General features: G+C 29.3%; 1 protein-coding gene across 2 annotated transcripts in view; it reads right to left on the reverse strand.

Moving 5' to 3' along the window:
- Nucleotides 1-3,755: 3,755 nt before the first annotated feature.
- LOC113553827 (ubiquitin carboxyl-terminal hydrolase 48-like) overlaps nucleotides 3,756-19,090 on the reverse strand; it is a 40,782-nt gene continuing 25,447 nt past the window's right edge. For both annotated transcript variants that reach the window (XM_026957370.1, XM_026957369.1), the window contains 4 exons: nucleotides 16,445-16,657; nucleotides 11,678-11,806; nucleotides 6,756-6,816; nucleotides 3,756-3,846 (listed from right to left, as the gene is read on the reverse strand). In XM_026957370.1, the coding sequence (XP_026813171.1) occupies nucleotides 3,827-3,846; nucleotides 6,756-6,816; nucleotides 11,678-11,806; nucleotides 16,445-16,657 (423 nt within the window). In that variant the 3' untranslated portion in view covers nucleotides 3,756-3,826. The remainder of the gene's footprint in view (nucleotides 3,847-6,755; nucleotides 6,817-11,677; nucleotides 11,807-16,444; nucleotides 16,658-19,090) is intronic.

Genomic DNA, 19,090 nt, shown 5'->3' on the forward strand with positions numbered 1-19,090 from the left:
TGAATAAACTATAATCATCTACTGTACACTACTATATTGTAAATATTTTAAACACAAGCTAATGACTAAGAAGTTGAAGCCTTTACTCCTAAATAAAATAAATAAAATCATGGCAACTATCACCAAAATGTTATAAATACACGGTGGTATAACCCGTTTCCTATTATATGTAGATACCACTTAATATTATTTCAGCCCAATAACCTTATAGATTAAACTACAATTTTATATGAAATATAGTAATAGAGAGGACCGATAAGTAATCATATGTAACCTGAATCTATAAACAAAATTCTCAATACAGCCATATACAAGAGAATTAAGAGAGAAATTAAATTTCAAATACATGCATGTTAGTAAATAATAAATTTATAACGAAATAGTTAATAGATCTAAATGAATTTAAAAACATTACTATATCTATATCTGGCGACAAAAATAATGGATTATAATAGTATACTATTGTATACTATTTAAAAAACCTAGTTATTAGCGTAACCAAAAGTTTAAATGGTCTCCGAAAACTTTCTGAATTCTTAAAATGAACCTTCAAAAATATTAAGTGGTGATCGGCACTGGTGTATATTATGTAAATTATATTATTACGACCTGCACAGTGTTTAAACGACGGGAGAGTTGATGTACTTCAAAAATATGGAAACGCGGGCCGGGAGATCGGCATTTTTTAGTTTTCGCTGCGGAAACTGACGTCCGGTGACAAAATTCATAAACATTTTAACGTTTTAAAAACAAAACAAAAAAAAAGAAAAACCCAAAAGAACTGAAAAAACTCACTAGCACACCTGGGTGGTCGTTGGTAGGTACGTCCCCGTAAAACGTCCGACGTACATTTATAGAGCGATTACCAAAATAACAGTTTTTGAGTGGAAAAAATCCATGCGCGTGCGTATTTGTAATAATTACATAATAATATACAAACAGTATTATACCTACCTACCTGCACGGATAAAAAGTAACAGTGCGTCGGCGTACATCGAAAATGGCACGGGGCCATTGTTTTCGTATAGAATAAAACACGTTTAGTATAATATATTATAGTATTTTATACCATCCCATTATACATAGTGCGTATATTGTCCAACCACCTACTTATATACCTACCTTCCCTGTCGGCGGATTTCGGCGATATGGACGTATATTATGTCCTACAGATTCCAATAGAGATCTATATAGTACGTTTCATAATATATGCGTAGGCAAGTGATACAGTTGAAATAATAACGTACTTGCTGCGTTATAATCGAGTAGTGAAATCACAGTATAAAAAATACCATTAATAATTAACGTTTTTATGACAACGATTTTTTTTTTTTTTTTGATAACAAACGGCAACGTATCTATAACTTTAAACTATGCCACCTTACTGGTATATGTATAGTTAATAATTTAAATCAAGGACTCGGTATTTATTAGATTTATTTGAAGAACTTATTCTTAAAGGAATACACTTTTACAATTAAATCCATTCTCCTAATATAATTTACCAACTACTCTTATTTTAACCGAATACTATACAAGAGGTCTTGCACATGGTCATTGAAGAAGGTAAGAAACTAATACAAGATAATTACATCATCGATAAGTGGCGCAATTTATCATTTACTATCGTAAAAATAAAATTCCCCTGAATAGAGAAAATGTTAATAAGAACACTTTATAACACGTATCAATCTTTTTCGATTATTCCTCCTTATTGTACTGTTGATTTATATAAAGCGATGTAAAACCAAAAAGGAAATTATACTGATGAAGTGATGAATGAATACAAATATAATCGACCATTATCGAAATATTTAATATCTTCATCTCAGTACCTATTCATTTATTCACTTAAACGAGTACAAAAACGATATCTGCAGCAATACATTTCAATTTGTGGTCAAAAATAATTGCACGATTGGGCATTCCATGATTAAAAAAAATTTACTAATTACCACTACGAGTATACATCATTAATATACTTGATACGTATACATGCATCATAACGATTTAAAAAATTAATAAGTAGATGATTATCATGATCATGTCATAATATAACTGATCTAAGTAAAAATAATTAAAATAGTGATGGCCATTTCAAAAATGTAAAATTCATCAACAATCATTAGAATAAAATAATCGTATTATTTTGTTTCAAAAACCTACCGTAACTCAAAAGTATTACCTATGCAACTTATATTACACAATTTGCATATCTATTAAAACCATTTTTTTTTTATCAACAATTTTACTTAAAAAAAGAAACAATATAATAAAAAGGTATACCTGCATTATACACAGATAGTAACCGGCGGAATCCCCCCCCCCTTAACACCACAAAACGGTAAACTATCAATGTACTCTGCATCACCAATTCCTTTATACGTCGTATGCACACGCCATAATCGACAGTAGAAAATGTCCCAAACTCAGTGGGCGAGTCTAAACACAAGCATAATACATTATTAGAATTTAGACGTATAGTCATACACAAATATTGAGTGATCGTTTTCTCGTATTTTCAGGGCAAGTTTTATGCAAAACGATGTCATGACTCTTTTTCAAAAATAAGGTACACTTATATTATAATATCATCAGAAAGACAGAAACAATGACGACAATACAACCACCCGAAGTTTTCACGCGCTTCCCGCCAAAACAAAAGTGGATGCAAGCAGCAAGTAACCAATATGGAAACTCAGTCATCGACACAACCATAACGGCATAACAACAACAATATCACGACGAATTGTACTCACGGAGTTTCAAGCGACTTTGCGCACACTATAAATCATGCATCGTCGTGGGGTATGACGACAATTTATAGGGCCGCGAACATTATTATAATGAATGGATTTATGTTTACGCCCGCTGTTGTAATTTGACTGATTATGTTTACTGTATATTATACGCAACGATAACGGTACGGATTACGCGTTATTATTGGCTAATATATACGGTAGCACCATGCAATTTAAAACCACCTCCACAGGCCCACGCCACACAAATATATCCACACTATCCAGCCATCGTCGAAAATCTACGTAAGTAAAACAAATCATTTTATTTTGGTATATCCTTTTGTTCCTGTTTTTTTTTTTATTATTATAATAATTATTATTCTTATTTCCACACACAAAATACTTATGTGTGAAAATTTAACATTAAAGCAAGTTACAAAAATAGTAAATAATTCATTATCATATAACACACGCAACACTTATAATATCTTATCAAAACATTTCAGTGTTTTGTTGCTATCAAAAAATATTTATGTACAATACTATAATATGATAATGATAATAATAATTAATAAAAGATTACGATATAACAACAAAAGCTTGGAACGATATTCTCTCCTGGCTCTACAAACGATGATGTTAACCGGTGGAGAGATGACAATATTTTAATATTTACAGCACATCACGCGTTGTTTACACAAACGCATAAATTATCTCAATGTAAACAAATAAATTTAAATATCCCTGTCTAAAAAAAGCCTATAAACACATTTTTAAAAATAATATAAAAATATAATTATATTAACGATGTTGCTTGAAATAAATACTAAAACATACACTAATATTATATATACATTAATGTTTAAAAAAAAAAACTATTAGAAGTTACCTACTTAAAAACTCAATACAATATTAATACATATATACGTCATACACTGTTATATGTATAAATATATATATATATAAATAAAAATGATAAATAATCTACCCATATGCATTTTAATTTATGTTTTATATATATATATGTATATATATATATATATATATATATATTTCTTTATTACACAAATTTCAATTCGGATTTTTCAACTCATGAGCTCGGTACCTGAAAAAAAATTTAATTATATTATTACATGTTATTTCAACATTTAACTACATTTTAATGGAGGAAGTGTATTAAATATATTTCAGGGTTAATTAAATTAATAAATAGCCGATTTCCATATATCTGTTAGGTTCATGGAATAATATACATGGACAAATATGTATTGTTTCAATTGTGTTAGTACGCACCAGATAAGTTGTAAAATAAAATATTGCACTCGATATTTTTAATGAAAATGTTAAAGAAAAAAATCTTTAGACCCGTTTCTAACGGTGGCGGTGTATCGTTAACACAGTAGCTATCAACCAATTGGCCACAATTGGCTTACGATCGTTAGCTATGAGGATAACACTGGAAGAAAGGGGGTCGCCAAGTGATTGAGGTGAAAATAATCCACGCGAGCTGGACAGGGTACTTTAGCGCAGTGGTCTTTCGCGGTATACGACGCCAATCGTTATTACTATACATCACGTGTCAGGGCAATAATAATAATGAATTAAATTGTTAACGATGTCGAAGAGAAAATAAAATGTATAGAATGAGAGGGAGTAGAAAGAGGGGAAAAAATAATAACTACAAACGGCCAAGTGCATCATGTATCGTCGTCGGGTCCCACGTGAATTGCACGTATATAATATAATAATATAGTGATGCGAATATGCTTACGCTGCAGCGCACATATTATTAATATCATGATTATTATCGTTGCAGATTTACGGTCGCTAAACACATATTATATATATGTGTGTATATTGTATACTGTACAGGGTTTCTTGGTTTAATTGACGATAAAAACAAGTATAGGAGAGCCCAAGTGCGCTGTACACGTCGAGATTGCACTGCATGTGTATGTGCGTTGGAGGAAAAAATAAATATTACTCTTACACTATACGCACATACAATACAGAGAGATATTAATTCGAATGGCGCTAATTGGACGGCTATATAAAGTAGGTATACATAGATGAATATAAACGACACTGAAATGACTCAAATTATGTTGGAATAACAATAATATAATAAATTCTTAGTTTTATAAATTAATAATAATAATATTAAAACTTATATTATTTTTCCAAAATGAATGTTTACTGTTCCATGTAGTTCATATTTTACAGTCATATACAGGTGTTTCAGTATAGAATAAGTACTAAACATATAGATAATTATAAATCTCGATTCGATTTGACTTAAAACTATTTAACAAAAATGTTTAGTGTTACCCTTTGATTGTAGACATACTGCATACTACTCGTATACTGCATATAAATTAAATTTCAAATTTAGGAAAGTTTATTTATTTTCAAAACTAAAGCTTTCTACTTGACCAAATCTAGCAGTCACACCTAATACTAGTTAGATTTAGTATGATTCCACGATTTAATAATTCCGTATACCATATACAATTTTACATCTCAATCGGCTATATTAATTTAAAGAGATGGGTTAAAAAAATCAAAAAATAACATAATAACTAATTATAAGTCGAATAAAAAATACGCAATATTTTGTATTTTTTAACAAATTAAATTAAAAAGTTCTCATAAAAAACCTAGACTTGAACATTTTTAACTATTAGTTATTGCCTAGTTTTGGTGCTTATATAAGTATTGTTATGTTGTACGTTTTAACACAAGTTTGAGTGATGCGATTCGGGAAAGTTTTCGACGTTATTACCCCGCGTACCGAAATCACCGAATGAGGGGAAGAAGCAAGCCGTCAGTCGTCAGTGGTGGAGAGTGTGTGTACCGACCGGAAATGACACGGCCGCGACATAATGATGATTACGATGATATTATGCGTTGCGGTAATTGCGGCACCGTCACCGCCTCTAGTCCCCCCGCAAGTATTTCAATAATAAAACCAACATACATATAGTGTATTATATACATCTATACTGCACTATAGATCACGACTTCCGCCGTCTTGTTTTACGTGATTACAATTTTTCGAATTCGGGTGGTCACCGCGGTCTTGTTCCTGATAATAATAATAATAATAAGCCTATATAGTGGGTTAAAAGTCAAAACGGAAATAATCACGTGAAAACGCGATTGCGGCTTTGTATATAATACCCCGAGGCAATATAATAATACCGTCGTTGTTTCTGTTGCCCAATGTCAACAGCTCTCCGCAAGACTACGAACGTGTCCATTGCACTATATAATATATACGTGTATATACAAACATGGACAAACACACATTCAAAAATTATAAGGGAATTTATTTGTCTAATTTATTTTTGTGATAGTGCCGCAACTTAACTGCCATGTGATATATTTTAATTTTAATACAATACTCGTTTTAGTCGGCTACGCGAGGTTATTACTTATTAGAGTGTAAATTGTTGTATATCCAAGAGGGCAAGAGAAACAAAACATTTTATAGAAGTGTATAGTCATTATAACGTGGAAGATATATCATGATGAACATTTGTAAGCAGAAAGAAGTTAGTATCGCGTCAAGAAAGTGATGAAGAGAAAACATTATTTTACTGAAATGCTATACAAATAGATTATTATATGTTCAAAATAAAAAAATATTTAAAAATTATAAATGAAGTGTTAGTTAAGTAAGTAATGGTGATAAAGACGTTACTAATTAATAGTTTTAATTCAATCTCAATGCGTACATAACAATGCGTGTGAAATTAAAAAAAAAACGTGTCAAGAAATACAAACACAGGAAGCTGGTACATCCGAATAATAATAGCTCATATAAAGTCCCCTTATATATACTATGCGATACAAATGAGTGTTAAAGCCATCGAAATGTTTTCTCACATTCCATCATCGTTCTGTCACACTATAGTATAAGACCCAGTTTAAAAACGGATCTTTCTAAGAGACGATGCGTTACGGTTCGATTTTAAATTTAAAAAAAAAAAATAATACATGTGAACAACTAACCTTTGAAGCCAGCTTCTTCCTCGGCAACGAATTCCGGTAGGTCTTCAGTGGGTTCGTCAAACTATAAAAATAAATGTATTTAAATGTATGGAAAATGATTTTTAAATATTAAAAATATTTTATGATATTATATATTTGTTAAATTCGATAATTTACTATTATAGTTGTATCAATGTAGTTTTAGGTGGTAAATTATTATTAGTAGGCAGTAAGATCCCATATTAAGTTAATTTTACTTATATGTCTATGACTGTTATCGACTTACTGTGGAAACAATAAAAGCTAGTTTTAATAATTATTTTAGACAAGGATACGTTTATATTGTACATTCCACCTACATAATACTCGTTATAAAATAGTAAGTACAATATTTTACATAATATATCTAGAAATCGTGATTAGATTTTTAAATGACAATCATATTTAAAACTATATTCCTATACATTATACACCACCATTGTATAATTGTTTCAATTCTATTATTTTCATAATTTCGACAATACCTACTCACAGATGCATATAAACAAACTAAATACAATAATGTGCCTATAATATAAAATATAATTAGTACTATTAAATAGTGATAAAAATAATTCATAAACTTAACCTTATGTAGTGATAATACTTCATAGTAATAAATCATTAGTGACGTACTATGATAACAATAATATGTATGTGACGTGTCCGATGTGCAGTAATACGTACACATGAGACCAAGAAATGAAATTATTATTGGCGTTTTAAAAGTGTATAACGAAGTACACACTTTTAAATTATTACATACATAGGTACAAAAATTTGAAAAAATCGCTTATTGGAACATCCATTTTGATATTGATTATAATAAATTATAGTATATTATACAAAATTCGAAGCAACAAATGATTTCTTTGAAATAACATCATTATTGTGTCAATATAAGATATGATGCATACAATTAAATTGTATACATATATTAAAAAAACTATAATATTAATATATAAAAAATTATAAGCACTATTAAATACACAATGATAACTTATCCAATAATATTTTGATTAGTTCATAATATAAGAATTACATTCAAATGGTCAATACTTAAAAAAAAAACTTTCGTACCTAATTCAAATAATTCTATTGAATATTATATAGGTAAATATAATAAAATATAATAATATTTAACACGTTTTATTGCTCCTATAATATATTTACGTATGGGTGTAACGATGTATATAATGACTAATAAGTACATAAATATTTCAAAAGTCCAGACTTCTTAATATCATCAATACCTATCTAATTTATTTTGCTAATATTTAACGTTTTAACATGCACAGAGCACATACATACGTATAAATTATAAATGTAGTTTAAATGGTTTATGTTGTAGAAACAACACATAAATAATATTTTTTTTATTATTTTAATTTTTGCAAACCTATTACTTATTAGTACAATAAAATAAAACATTTTCATAAAGTGACTTACAATTCCAATACTACTGTAGACTATATTATATTAAGCATTAATGTTGCGTATGTGTGGTCTTTCTGCTCTGGCGGCGCGCGGGATGTGATGATAACATCATATTATTATGAGTACAAAAAAACGGCGATTTAAATAATTTTCAATTAGATACGGCCAATTTAATATTTCGTACAAACCGTCGAGGGAAACTATATTATTATTATACAGATGATAGAAAAAACGTTTAAGAAAAAACCACCACGCGAGCACACCTCTCGTGGGCGGTGTAAAGTCATCATTTCATTAACCCATTAGACGAATTACCCCGGCAGTCTAAGGGTTGTTGTTAAGTAATTTTTTATTTTATTTTTTTTCATCCAATATTATAATTAAATATTATCATTGCGCCTCACTTTCGGCGCGTAGTATACATACACTCGGAGGGGTATATATACGCACGCTGTACACATGGCGCCGATGCGTGAACGGTTTTGTATTCTACACTTCATATATTATAACGATAGCGACGGCACATGTGTAAATGCACATATATATATATATGGGTGACAAGTCGACGTCGTGGGAACGAGCCTGGAGGTCTGGACGCACATGTACCGTTTTTCGGGATCAAACTGCTGATATATATATAAATATATAGAGAGATAGTTTATTCGGGAGAGCGAAAGCGCCCTACGTATGCATGTGGTGTCAACCCGTTACGTGGTATACTATAGGTTGATCGGTACTCTGCAAATGCACACACGCGCGCAATACGAAAAAAAAGCCATTGTCCCCTTTACCTCCTCGTCACGTGCACAGTAGTCATGGGTTACTGTCCCGATCGTTCGTTGGACTCTTAAAGCATCCCAGGAGACAAGAAATACGTCACGGTATATACAAAGACGTCAAAATATTTTATGAAGCACTCGTGATTAAGTCATTAACGTCTAAATCGTAATTCCCGATGGTTTTGTAAACGGAACATTATACATTTATTTTTCTGTTACAATTTCAAAATAATTGAGCCGTATATTATTCTTTTGATTTTAACCAATTTTCATACTAAAAACGTAAATTCCATCTGAAAGTTTATCTGACTAGAAACAAACTAGAAAATTTTTAAATATTTATAAAATACCTACTAACATTATATTTCATTACAAGTAAGTAACTATTCATTTGTCAAAAAATTATACCGTTGGATTGGAAAGGTTTTTTCATAGATGTGGAATATGTAAAATATCAATTATATAATACCATAATTTATAATAAGATACTTGTCATCTATGACAATGTAAACAAATTAATGTATATAATTTGAATACATAAATTTGGGTATGAGTGATAAAAAAGAAGGAAGCTAAATGCCACGAATTATTATTGTTTGTTAAAGGCAGGTGATGGCCGACCAACGGTGGAATGATTGGAAGGAAAAAACACATACACCAAAGTAAATGCAGCACCGGGCAATTATTATGCTCGGGGATTCCGGAGACGAACAAAAAAAAACTAACCTGGTAATTCACGAAGCACGTGTCTCGGGTACCAGACACGATCGCGTTTCAGTAGGTACACAGAAAAAATAACGGAAGACGAAAACGCGTCGCCGTCAATGAAAAAAAAATCCTAAGTAAATAGTTTATTTCAATCGAAACCCATTCAATTCAGCTGCCGACAGATCAACTCATTCGTTATTATATTATATATAAGTAGCCATGGACATAATCTACCTTAAGCTTTTTTTTTGTTTTCGAAACAATACACATCATCCGCAATACCCGGACTGTTGAATATTTATTAAAAGACGTAATAGTGCACTGTGTGCTTAGGGTTGTGCAGGTGAATCGCCGGAGTGTGGTGTTCACGAATCATTTGACGTGCAAGTCATCCATTATAATATAATTGGTGTGCGCGATAAATGGCGGTGGTGTACCGCAACTGATTTTTGATGCATGTATACGAGGAGTAATAGAACGAAAAAAAAATTATTTATAGACAAACGATCCTTAAACAACTTCAGTATTACTATTTTTATACTTTTTTAAACTTTGTACATCGACAGAACTATAATAGCTAATTTGTTGATTTTTTTTAATCAAACTTCAAGATGCACTGTATCAATAATTAAATTAAATCGCGTTTAAATATTTCACACACCTAACACAGCCACGTCTCTTATGTACTTATGTAAATAGTATTTAATAACACATTTTAAGATTTTTATTATTATTATTATTATTATTATTATTATTATGAAACAGAAAGCAATAGTACTTCTACTACACGACATCTCGTTTTTAGTGTTTAAACACTATGCCAATTTAAGCAGAGATTATGTTAAATTTTGTTATGTAAAATTGAAATATATTTATGCATTGCAGCATAGAACATAATATAAAATTATTAGTAAAATGTTTTAAATAACTTAATATAAAAATAGCTAATTAATTACGTAGATATAGAAGTCAGGAAAATAGCATCCTCATTAAGTATGTGTATATGTTTCCTTAATAGGTTTTTTATGTATAGATAAATTATGATTTCATATTTTAAGCGTCATAAATAATGATGTGTATATGTGTGATTAACTGATAAGTTTATGATAATTATTTGACGTTTACTTAATATTTAAGATTAAATTTATCTAAGCATTACAATAAGGATGGTTGGAGTTTATTTAATAATAGGTTTGTTATATATAAATAAAAATACTGATATTTAAGAGGACAAATAAATCATTGTCAACATTTAAGGAGCAGAAAGGTCAATAAATACAGTAATTTCCCTAGTAAGTTGTAGAGCTTAACTCTATCTGTGGCCACCATTCACTTTAACAGGAAATCTTTGAAAAAAAATACTTTACAAAATACATTCCGATTATTCTCAAACCACACACATTACATAGGGAAATTACTTTTTACTTATATTCCAGATATTGATTTAAATTTTAACAATATTTTAGTTCAAATCATAACCACGTCCATGTTTCACTCAAGTTATTTATATTTTATTTACCTGTTACCAACATACTAAATCTTGAATAAAAAATTAAAGTTAACTACCTATCTCAAAGTAATGAGTATTAACATTTATTATATGGAATAACTAAATAAACGCGGAATATTTAATTTTAAAATTAATAAATTATAATACTATTTTGTATCTTTATTGTTAAATATTTTTTCGGCAATCGATCTGAAAAATCTTTTATGTGACATATTTTTTAATAGGTTATTGTCTTTATTATGAAACTAGGTGTACTGTAAAGCGGTTATTTTAAGAGTTTCATAATTATATATTCTTAATAAAGACTACTAGGTACCAAATATATATTTAAAGTTTATTTTATAAAATATATAAACTGTATTTAGTATAAGTATATTATTTATAATTACCTAATTATGTTATTTTACTAATCTTAACTATAAAATTTAAATAAAAATATTTCTAATAATAAGTCAATGCACTTTGCTTACCTTTGCTAAAATTAATGTATCCGGAAGAATTTCTAAGTCAGCCAATGTAGCTTCATTATCATCCAACCTCACACCCTCTGCTGTTTTCAGATGCTGATCATTGGGCATGACGTTGAATGCACCCATGATCTGTGAACACAAATCATCAACATTTAAATCGCCGTTAATAAAATCGTTTATTTATAAACGTAATTCAAAAAATGCCACACTTCTATTATGTTTATCTATATTTTAATTTAACAACTACACACTGCATAAGGAAATGATATGATATCAAACGAATATAGATCAAAATAAACTTAAACCTATTACAACAGTATGGGAAATAAAAGAAAGATAGTATTTTTTTATAACAAGCATTATAAGTACTTATAGATAAAATAAAAATATAATTTTAATAATATTATTATAGAATACATTCATATATGTTTTTTGTAAAGAAATAAAAGAAAATACGATCATTTTATATACGTAAACAAAATTACAAACAAAACTTACAGTAATCACTATTTTTATACAATTGATACTTGTTAATTCAATACACAGACTTAGTTGATATTTTATTTAGCCTACGGCTAATCCGGACTAACAGTTATTTTTATACTGATGGGGTGCAATTAAAATAATTCCTAGGTATGACTAAAGTCTTTAGATTTTTATTTTAAAATTATCAGTCAATGTCAGCCGTTAAGCGATTGCAGGTGCTAAGCTAATTCTGGACAGTTTGTTTTCTCCGTAAATATATTTTATTGTTATGAAGTTATAGTTAAATAATTACCATCGTAGAATAACAAAAAAATGGAATATGCTCATAGTCAACTGAATAACATACGAAATACGACATTTGACATTTGAAAAATTTCGCACTATTATGATTAAAATGTCAAACAAAACGCGATGGTGGAAAAAAATCGAATGAATAAGTTTAGTGTGTTGCGTCAAGTTTATAAGCGAAAAAAAGAAAAAGGGTTCAGAGTTATCCAATGTCCAGCCAATTTAGCTCAGAGGGTGGGAAAGTTCTCTCGGGTAAAGTTCACACTCTAACACACAGTTACAATTTCGCAGAGCAGTTAATCACGTCCGCCCGGTGTCCGATACACTCTCTCGTATATACACAGTGTGTGTAAAACCTTTGAATTATGATTAAAGATATACTGAGTAGAGATTGGATGAGAGTGGGAAGAGACGGTGTATTGGTAAGAGCGAGAGGGCGAGATAGAAGGAAAGGGTGACTTCTTCGCAGTAAAAAGCTATTCGGCCTTAGGGGGTTTTGCTGTCGGGGCCAGCACTTACGGTCATTTAACCCTCTCCTAACCTTCATCTGAATGTTCTAGATTAATAATAGAACGGTAAACTGTTTTTTGTCGTCCTTTGGTCCAGCCTGACGTCATTAATATTTCCTCTACCCCCGACCCTCTCTCAGCAGTCAACTACTAAGGGTCCGAGCAGTAGCAGCAGCAGTTATGATAACGAATTCGGCGCTTAAATACACATACTACACACCCTCCTAACACTATTACTATTTGCTCACTCGACATTTGCATCCCTCAAACGGATTTGTCTCCGGTGGATTACCAGCTCAGTTGATAACGTTCTTATAAATTATACCAATTAAGACGGTCCAAGCATAGTAATTACTGTTAACGTCTTTGTAAATATTAGAAACGATTAAAATCGATTTTAAATTACATTTGGTTGATTTAAATAAATACAATCGTGAATAATTTAACGAAATAGATACTATTAAATTTGACAATAGATTGATTTGGACTAACAATACATTTTTCTAAAAAAGTCATAATATTATACTTCAAGTAATTTAAATTGAATTTTTTTGTTACAAATTTTAAGTTTTAATTTTAATTTAATTGAAAAATAAATTATATTAAATTATATATATTATAAAAACACATTGATAATATTGATATTATTGCAATACTCAAACTATAAACTTAATTAAACAGTAGAAATTCTTTCAGATAATATATGTAATTGTTATTGTCAACAAAAATAATTTCATTTAAGAATAGATATGTATATATATTATATTTTTTAATATTACATCCTCTATGAACAATTTAGTTAATTACTATATACCTTTTATGTTTAATTTGTATAATATCTATTTTAATAATATAAATAGGTAATAATAATAATAGTAATGATAATAAAGTGTACCTATGCCACCATAATTTGGTAGATAATAGATATTATTTTATAATTTTACTATTGACATATTCCTTAGATATAAAGATAGAACTTGAGTTTAACTTATAACTTACTCTCATAACAAGTAAAGAACTACGTTTTAGTTCCAAAAAAATTATAACCACATTACCTCTAACCTATCGACTATAAGGATTACTATACGTTTTTACATGCATATATTAAAATATTTAATACAACACTCCGTCTGTGGCTAATATTGACGACCGATAATCAAATAATATTATTCGGTTCTAATCGATAGTATAATTTAGCATTCTCTTTGGTACGGTAATCACTACGGCCGCGTTTAAGTGGTTACGTTGCTCATATTTTCCATTTTCCATTCTACGCCACTAATAATAAGTGCGAGTCATAAAAAACAATTGTTTTCGTCGAGGTGACGTGGTGGAAGTGGTGGTGAATGGGGAAGGGAAAATCAACATAAAAACCAAGATTGCGGCGGCGGCAGTTAAACGCTACCAGCGCGTCGCGAAATATTCTGCCCCGGAGCGTCTGCTCTAGTTGCAGTCTACACGAGTTCGCCCCGTGTTTTTAATGACTTAATATATAGTATAGGATAACAACACAATAATAATATAAATATTCACCACGACGACTTCAACTATTGTGGGTTGGTCGAGTACACATAAAGAATATTTATAATATATAAAGCCATCCGCACACAGATCACACATATATACCTCTCACAATAATATAAATATGTTTGATAAATAAATATGTATATATATATATATATATTATTCTCACGTAAATTTCTGAAACCGTAATAATTATTATAACCTTGTAGCAGTAAGATATTTAAATCTATTTCGTGCTTCAATAAATAGTATTATATTTGAAAAAGTCGATAATATATTTATCATATACCTATGAGGCGTGGGTAACTAGAAAAATACCAATATGTAAAATTAAAATTCGTAAAAACAAAATTACACTACACTTGGACGTAGTTTAAGCAATAATATTATTTACTTTAGAAATGTCAACCACACACGCACGCGAACAAGTCTCCGGTAGGATTCTACAGTACAATTACATTAAGCCTGAAGTTTTGAAATGTTCAAAGCTGTCAAGTTTTAACCAACTGACTTTACTGAGAAAACAGTGAAGATGAAATGGGTTGAAGTGTGTGAATACCAAGGACTAAGTTCTAGATAACATATGTCAGTGTTGGCATTCATTCTAATCTTTCCAAAATTACTTTGCTTGAATATATAATATAGATTATAGGTGTTATTACTTGGAGGTATAATGTACATTTTAGTAAAATTCGAATTTTGTAAGCAAACTTTTAATAGGATATATTTATTAGAAGTATGTGAATTCTTAAATATTATTTCTTGATAATTTCCGTAATACGTGTTTTTTAATACAAAATATTAAGATTTTCTTTGATAAATAATAATTAATGATATGTGTTAGGTTTATATAGTATATAAATAGAAAATAAAAATGATTTGTTTCAACCTTGTATTACGTATTATATGATATGTAAACATAATTATATTAATAAAAATAAAAAATGTTATAATTGTTAAAATTGTATAGAACTAATTCCATCATTAAAACTTTAAACCGGACTTATTCAATTACTCATGTCAAATTAAATTATAAAATATACGACACACACACACGCACTGCAGATGTAATACATTTTGTATGACGGAGAATCATAGGTAAATAATAACACATCATAACACACAAAAATAGATTTTAGTTTAATAATAACATGAATAACTAATAATCAATTATTTTAAAATAAATTGAGTAAAATGCCTCCATTTTTTCTATAAAACGTTATAAGTTGTACATACATAAAACGTGTGGTTTTAAGCACTCGTAAAAAAATAACAACAGAAAAGATTGAACTTTAAAGTCTTTAAAGCTTTTATTCTATGTATGATATACAAATCATGTTATGTTAATTTAATTTTCTTTCGGAAAAATAATATTTATTACATATTATAATACTAAATGACATATAGAGAATGTCAGAAAACAACAACATAATATACTCTATTATTTACATATTATCAAGGTACAAATAGATATAATATATACTAAAAAAAATAATAGATTTGTCAAAAACTATCAATTTTAAATGATCATAATGTCACTGTACTGTCAAAAAACGCTGCTTTTTATTATTTTACGCACGTTATGTAGATACACATGCTATATATGTTCCAGTATCTCAATCAATGAACGCATTAATTCGATGACGGTCATCTTTAGATAGGTTTAGTTGGCTAGGGTTTTTAACTATTTGTTAATGGTATAGCAAACAAAACATGCGGATTTAACAATTTTATTTGAATTATTATTATTATCAACTAGAAACATTTTAAACGATTGATGAATTTTTTTTTTCATAACGCCTACAATTATTGTACGGTTCACTTAACTCAATTCTGTTGTAGTACTGTTATTATACCTATGCGATGAACATTTTTAGCGGTTTACATAATTATATAAAAACAAACGAAAAGTGTGCAACGAAAAATATGACAATTAAAGGAATTATCATAACCAGCTTACCTTCATTTTGAGATCAAGCAAAGTGTCGTTTGAAGAAACCACGATTAGTTCACCCCTCGGTCTTCGGTTTCGTGCACTCCTTCTGATTCCCAACTCTAATGTGCCGTTGTTGACGTACGTGGGAGCGGCGGCCGTTGTCGATCCACTAGTACCGCCGTTAAGGCACGCCGTATCTAGTTTAATTTTCTTCGAACAGTTGCCCCATAATTCATCCTGTAAACCAAACGCACAATTTAGTATTTTAAATATCATTCGGTAACGTAAAAACATCTTGAAACGGTTTTCCAAAGCTGCAGTTGGTATGCAAATAATATATCTACGTGTATAATATGCGTATACATCTCATATATACTGACATGTCACCGGTGCGACAACATGACTAAGTTATAGGAGGTAATATATGTATACACGGGTTGGTAATAAAGTCGTATACAGTCATATTTTACGAGTCGAGATAAAATCACGCCCTATCAGTAAATTATACATACACACGACATTCCTAATTATTACGGCCTGTGCCTTTGTATCAGACCCTTTCGATTATTCGCTAGTGCCGGTAAAATTACAGTCAATTTATAACATACACCGCTGATACACAACACACACACATGAACAGAAAGCAGCATGAAAATGAAAATCCTGAAAATTACCACCTTGATGTCCAAAACGAAAAATAATTACCTACTACTGTTATGGTAGTCTCCTTCCTTTAACGTAAAAGAAATCATTGACGAATATATTTTACATAATAAACGATGACCCTGCAATCCTAAAACAGCTATTGTGTAAGAAGGTAATGTAAAAAATGCACGTGTTAATATTTTATCTTTCATCTACCTAACCAACACTTATTGATAATAAATCAAACACGGTAGCAACAGGTAGGTAGTTAAAATAATGAAAAAAGCAATTATCACTTAGTTTTTTCCTCCGTATCATGTTTACTTTTTAAATTACAAAATATTATATTATACATGCATTTAACTTAATCCCGCGAGTATAAAAATAAAAAAATTTCACACGTACTCAAAAACTACAAATGTACCTACAATGATATAAACACTACAATTATTACGATCTATCAATTAATTATGAGCGAATTGAATCCATCCGATAGTTTTAAGCATATTGATTGATTCTTACACGCAATAAGTCAATAACCATCAAAAGTCATTCCTGCAATTATTCAAGCCAATATAAATCATTCGTTGTGCGCTGGGTATTTTTTCTTAGAACATAGTAAATAAAATTAAAACCTAATTCGAATGATAGTACTATGTATCAACACATGCATTTGTACTTGAACTATACACCAATATCTCGTCGTATAATAATGTACACACAAATATAAATATTAAATCAATCCAAAAACAAATAAAGTAAAACAAAACGAAAATTGAGTGTATAGAAAATTATTCGTGAGAATAAAAAGATTTCCTGCTTCTGTTCTTGTTGTTTATCAGGTATATAAACAATAAACAAGTGTAAAAAATATTAAAAATTTACAACGTGAGATTCTACAGGTACTCGCAAAGAAAATATTCTCATCATAACATTATATATTTATATATATACACACATACACACAACTAATTATTAACTATATCCAATTCAGAACTCGGAAGGCGTATACAGCCGCAAGCAGCACGACCCGTCAGATATCAAAAAGATACAACTGATGCTGCTTCCATCTCAGCAGTAGGATTTATACATTTTATTGGAACGATTATTTTACATTCAACCAAACAAGTATAACATACAGAACCCAAGGGTTAATTACTATGTTTCAGTAATATTTATTTTGTTTAGAGCTTAATTGGGGAATCCGTATCGATATTTATTGCTGCGTGGCAAGTTAACTGGTCTTTAAAAAAAATGAACACCAATTAGATACTGTGAGTATACCTAGAACCAGTGAACCAGTGAAAAGCAACAAATAACACCTAATAATAAATATATGAATGTACGATGGCTACATAAATTATAAGTAATACCTAAAGTAGGTACCTAAAGAAAATAATTAAACGTCGTCGAGAATCAAATGCCCTTATTTCTAACTTATAATTTTCACTACCTAGTGTAAATCTAAAAAGTCTAGATATATCAGATACAAACAGCAGGTGTTGATACACTATAGGGTAAATTTATTAAAACAGTCTACATAACCGTAAAAAAATTATAATATATTACTTAGGATAAAACAATAGTTTTCATTCTACGTATATATATAATATTTTGTTTTAATTATTTAATTTTGGAAAATCATATAATTTTATAAAAATTGAAAATAATATTAAAATTTTTTTTTTATTTTTGTTTTAAAATTAAAATTTATTAGCATATACATAATATATATATTTCGCATATAGTTTATAAAAATTCATAATATAAGATAAATACACAATTTGTATTTTTGCTTTGACATTTAAGTATAATAACAAATAGCGCGATAAATAAAATTCCACTGCATAGTAACTAAATAAATAAAACTAAAAAACAAAATTATATTTCTGTGTATTTAATGTAAGATAATAAATATAATAAATGAAGAACTGAAAAAAGTAACCATCAAAGAATCAAAACAGATGACTAAATTAACTATAAATTATTATTAGGATGAAAAATTTAGTAATCAGCTGTTGTGGA

The sequence above is a fragment of the Rhopalosiphum maidis genome, chromosome 2, assembly GCF_003676215.2.
Source record: "Rhopalosiphum maidis isolate BTI-1 chromosome 2, ASM367621v3, whole genome shotgun sequence".
In the NCBI taxonomy this organism is placed as follows: domain Eukaryota; kingdom Metazoa; phylum Arthropoda; class Insecta; order Hemiptera; family Aphididae; genus Rhopalosiphum; species Rhopalosiphum maidis.